Below are 5201 nucleotides of genomic sequence, written 5' to 3'. Positions count from 1 at the left end.
GTTTATTTATCCTTTCGTTACGCTTGTTTACATCCGTAGCTGTTGTACCCTTTTCTTAGGTTAGCTAGGCTGATACTGCGACTGGATCTTTGTTGACGATCTGCAATTGATAATTTAATTTTTCAGTAATGTTGAATATTCTTTAAAGTTGTCTTGGTTGAAGATCTTTTATGTAGTATTAGGGTGATAAATAAATTTTGAATAGGTGCTGGCTTCTTAAATATTCCAATACGAGATGAAATGAGACATGTCCAGGTTATGTTTACTATGTTGTTATTGGAGACAATCTCAACCGCTAAGATGAAATCCAGTGTGTAAGATACTGTTGACATATGAAGCTTGGCTATTATTTAATGAAGTTGAATTAAATTTCCATTTTGCTGTCCCTCATTCGGTATTATTTGGGTAAGCTTGTTCCTATTTGATAATTCTTTTTCATAAATTTGAAGCCCCGGTATTTCAGGTATCGGTTCAAAATATTTATCTGCCTTGTTCCTTTTACTCTATGATTGTAATTATATAATTTGTTTGTTTTATTACCACCATTCATCGATTTTTTCCAATAACATTTCCTCACTGCTTTCCAATCGTGTTTACTACACCAACTTATACCAGTTTTCCATTTATATTTTCCCATCATGCTTACAATAATAATAAAAAATATCAAATTACTAATCTTCACTTTATCAATAAATTTTCTCAATAGCAACATCACAATCTTAAACAATAACATCATCATATCAATATCACAACCTTTCATTAATACTGCAGCCACGCTGATAATAAACATAATACAGTACATCAAAACATTTCTTCTCCATTTCATACTACAATTTCTTAACAAACAATAATCGGGTACCTTCATTTCCCACATATAACTCATTAAACTTTTCGATTTCATACAACACATTTCCATATCCAATAGTTCCATATCATTTTCCTTCCGGTAACAATAATCCATGATTTCCTTTCTTTTATTTTCGGGTCTATTCCAGTTATCCTTCCGATTTTTGTGGTCACATAGATAAGCGGCTTGCTTAAATCTAATGTGCCTCCTATGCATGCCATCAGTTGCTTTCTGTCCCTCATCCTGGAGTCGGTCGTTGTGGTCCATCTGGTAGGCTTCTTCACGGTGGTTCTCATCCGGTGTCCATGCGTCCTTCTGGCGGTGTGGTTTGAAACGGGCATGGGGGCGTCGGCGCGTACGTTTCTTCCCTCTCTTCTTCCGCCTCCTGGCCTTCCGATGCTGATTTCTCCTCCTATTCCTCCTGAAGTCGTACGGCTGGTCCCGTGTCCTAAACTCCTTCTCGGCGGCTGGTCGCTGTTTAGGCCCGGTGTGTCTCTGCCTTTTTCCAAACGTTAATCTCCTTGATTGGGGTTTGGATGTTGGTTCTGTTGACTTTGTAGGCTTGCACTTATTTTCTGAGAGTAGCTGTGTGTATTTGAAGTTTGTTGCTTTTGTTTTGTGGTAATGTGAACTATCATTCTCAATACTTGGGGGTGTTCTGCTTGCAGGTGGATCTGGGATTGTGTGCGGTAACTGTTGCTGCTCGTCCTGGATTTCAAGGAGGCCTGGGGTCATTACTCTAAGGCGACGTCCTGGATTGATACCTGATAGGTAAGTTGACGAGAGAGGTAACGTAGCGATTTCAGTTGTACTTTTTATTTGATTATATAAGTCGTTCTGTATCAAGCTACATTGAGAACCGGTGTCGATCAATGCGCGGAGGTTTAATGATGCTAGCTGGATTGTAATGTAGGTTTGATAGCAGGCATTTATTTTCTGTGGTAGGTTTTCAGTTTCTTCTATCAGCGCTTCTGGAATGTCGTCTCGGAAATTTATACAGCAGTTAACTTCTTCTTCTAATCTGGTACTGGCAATCTCGAGGGGTAGATAGGTTTGAAGGGATTGGTCGTTGTTAGCCAATTGACGGGGTTTATACCTCACGTGCTTCGGGTGACGATGCTGATAACATAGTCGTCGTCTGTCCTGGTTTCGCGCTGTTAACATATTGGCCGGTCTGGAATTCACATGTGTTAACAGTGCTGGCAGACAGGCATGGTCAGCTAGTCCGGAGTTCGGTGAATTACTCTGGTTGCTAGGTCCGGCTTTACTAACTTGGCTTCCAGAAGCTTCTTTGTACTGTGATTTCTGCTGTGTCCGGTCGGTGTTTATTATGTTCTCCCTTCGATGTTGTTGATTTGGGTTGTTGTTATTTGAGCGCCATTGAATTTGGTCTCGTCCGTCGTAATGAGACGGGTTATTATAAGTGGAGTTGAAGTTTCTTTGGTTGTTGTTATATGTTTGTGGTGGGCGATTTGGATTACGATGTCCGTGGCTAGATGAAGTGACTTGGTACTCTTCTCTGTTGTCGGGTTTGCGATGGGGTGCGTAGTTCGGTGAGACGGTGGCAAGCGGATGTTGATTGGGAGCGTGGTCATTCTGGCGGAAGTCGCTCTGTCTATTTCGACCTTGGGGCTTGTCATCCACGGTCTGTAGACAATGTAGATAATTTTCCAGCTCTTTGAAGCTGGTAACTTGGTGGGTGGCCAATGCGAGTCGTATGTATCTCGGCATTTTATCTATGATTAATCTTACCAGCACGGGTTCGGGTACTGAATTATCAAGCTGCGTATTCAAATACCGGAGCCGGGTGATGAAGGTGGTGTAGGAATTATCCACATGTGTGTCGTACTGGCTAGAGACAATTTCTGCCAATAAACCTTGTTGTCTCCCTGTACTCCAATACTTCTCTAGGAAAACTTTTTCGAATTCTTCGAACGTCTTTATCTCCTGGGCACAGTTGTGGAAAAACAATAGTGGTTCACCCGACAGAAGAGCGGTTAGTTTCAGGCGCCATATCGGCCAGGGGGTAGGCACTAGTTGGTGTATGGATTTAAGCTGGTTAATGAAAGGTTTTGGTTGTATGGACTGTGGCGTATTATTGAATTTTTCCAGATTGTTGACGAGGGATAACATGCTAGAATTGTCGGCAGGTGTGCAACCACCATTCAGGTTCGGTGCCAAAGTCATTCGGGATTCCAGATGCATGATTTTCGAATCTGTGGCGGCTATTTTCCTTTCGAACTGGGTTTTTTGCTCTTGAATGCCATTCTGCATGGAATTGACCTTGTTGCTTAGATTTTCCTGTTGATCCGATAGGTGGTCCATTCGGCTCTCGAGGGTTGACTGGTTCTTTGTATTTTGTTCAATTTTGAGACTAACGAGATCCACGGAGGTGCTCACAGCTCGAATAGCAGTTTTAAGCTCTTGTTCTAAGTGCTGGCGTCCACTTTCGCACCTAGTGTGATGATTTTTTAATTCAATTTGCAAATGTGCTCGGGTCTGTTCCTCGGTCACCTTTATTTGGTCAACTATTTTCTCTGTCATTCATTTTTCTAGCTTTTGGGTTTCGTTGGTTATGTCGACCCGCAAGCTTGTGTTCAATTCGGTAAGTTTGCTCTCCATATTTAGGGACATCTCATCCATTCGGATGTTGAGATCATCGGAGATTTTATCTTTAATTTCCTGGGCTTGTTCAGCAATCCTCTGGTCGACCTGTCCTAGGATGGCCGTAGTTTTGCTATCCATGTAAGCAAAGAATTGTCTGTACTCCTCTCTCCGCTCTTCTCTCTCCCTGTTTCTTTCTTCTCTGTCCTTGTCTCTCTCTTCCTGTTGCTTGCGCTCTTTCTCCCTCTGTTCTGCTCGGTCCTGGTCTCTCTCTTCCTGGCGTATTTTTTGGTCCATTGCTCTCTCTTCCTGATGTTCTTTTCGGTCCTTCTTCCGCCGTTCGTTGATCTCAAATATCAACTGCTCGGTTGTAGCAAGGGTGCTATTTGCCAGTGCTATTGATAGAGGTCCGCGAGTATCCTCAAATAATGTTTTTTCTTTATTTTCAGGTATCGAAGGAGCGGCAAATGGAGGTGAAGCGGTTGGTACATCCTGGAGCTAGAGCTGGGTGGATGAATGCTGGCCCAGGTTATTGGTGTTGAAACCCATGGAGGATATGCTGCCGGGCTCGCGACTCCTTGGGGTCTCTGCCTCGTCGTCCACTGGAGTGGGAGTGCTGGATGGAGTGTCGTCAACTATTGCTGCATCCGCCTGTGCGCTGGGTCCTGAGGGTAGTGCTACTGGGTACGAGACGTCCGAATTGGGGTTGGAGTCTTCCATGGTGAAGTGGCAGGTTCTTGGCTGACAGCGTGGAAGTTTGAGTGACAGTTCGGTAGTGTGTGAGCAGACAAGCGAATCGATGCTAATTTGCTTAAAATTAGATAAGTGATGAGATAAGTGAACAACAAATATTTATCGCAGTGATTAGTGCCGCGAGATGACTAGAGGATAATTCAGTGCACGTTGACCTTCAATTGTTCGAGGTAAACATATAAACATTAAAAATTAACAATAAAAATAGGACATATAGTACTAACATATAGCAATTCCTTGTGAGGTAGGATACGAAACCTTCTTGTTTTATAATTTTCGTGTGGCTCAGTCCACATACAAAATTGATCTGTTCAATCCCAAGTTCGTTCTTTCTCTCCCCTAAAAATTCATCACTAGTTGACAAATCTTTTACCCACACCGATCATGCAGGGCACGGCTTATTAATAATTGGGGTTCTGTGTCCCTCTAGTTTAATTAGGATTGTTATGATGAATATTCAGGCTAAGTTTGACAAGTTGGGATTGATCCAAAGTTTGAAAAAATTTCTGGGTACTAGTGAAATAATTATGTAATCTAATAGTGTAGCTGTACCTGCCTAGGGGTCTCATCAGAGGCTAACACAGTTGGGCGCCATGTGTCAAATATCGGCCTCACGTTGAAGCGTCATGTGTCAAGTTCTGCTCCTGGGAGGGGCATGAACATGCACTAAAATTGATAATTATAAACTCTTACCAATTAAACCAAAACTACAATCCTAAACCATGGGCAATATTTCTCAACGTTTAATGCCCCACTGTTTTGTTCCATAGAAAGAAGAGGACGCAAAATGAATAAGTAATTTATGATTAGAATAATCTGATTAAATAAAATAATTAAACGGTTGTAATATTTGAGGTTATGATTCAATGATGGATATTTGTAGGTTAGATTGGTTGATATTCGTTTAATCGAGTTGTCGATATCACTTAAATCAATGTATTGAAGCAGAATGACTAGTATATGGATGGGACAGATTGAAAAAGTTAATTTGCACAAC

The 5201-nt window shown here is 41.8% G+C and overlaps 1 protein-coding gene across 1 annotated transcript; it reads right to left on the bottom strand.

The window, feature by feature from the left end:
* Positions 1 to 3391: 3391 nt before the first annotated feature.
* On the bottom strand, positions 3392 to 3886 carry LOC120351598 (golgin subfamily A member 6-like protein 6). The gene has a single exon (XM_039429453.1). It carries the CDS (start codon positions 3746 to 3748, stop codon positions 3392 to 3394), a length of 357 nt encoding a protein of 118 aa, XP_039285387.1. The 5' UTR covers positions 3749 to 3886.
* Between the last annotated feature and the right edge of the window lie 1315 nt (positions 3887 to 5201).

The sequence above is a fragment of the Nilaparvata lugens genome, chromosome 5 (assembly GCF_014356525.2).
Source record: "Nilaparvata lugens isolate BPH chromosome 5, ASM1435652v1, whole genome shotgun sequence".
NCBI classification, from domain to species: Eukaryota; Metazoa; Arthropoda; class Insecta; order Hemiptera; family Delphacidae; genus Nilaparvata; species Nilaparvata lugens.
Note: the sequence above shows the minus strand (reverse complement) of the source record. Positions and strands in the feature narration are given on the sequence as shown.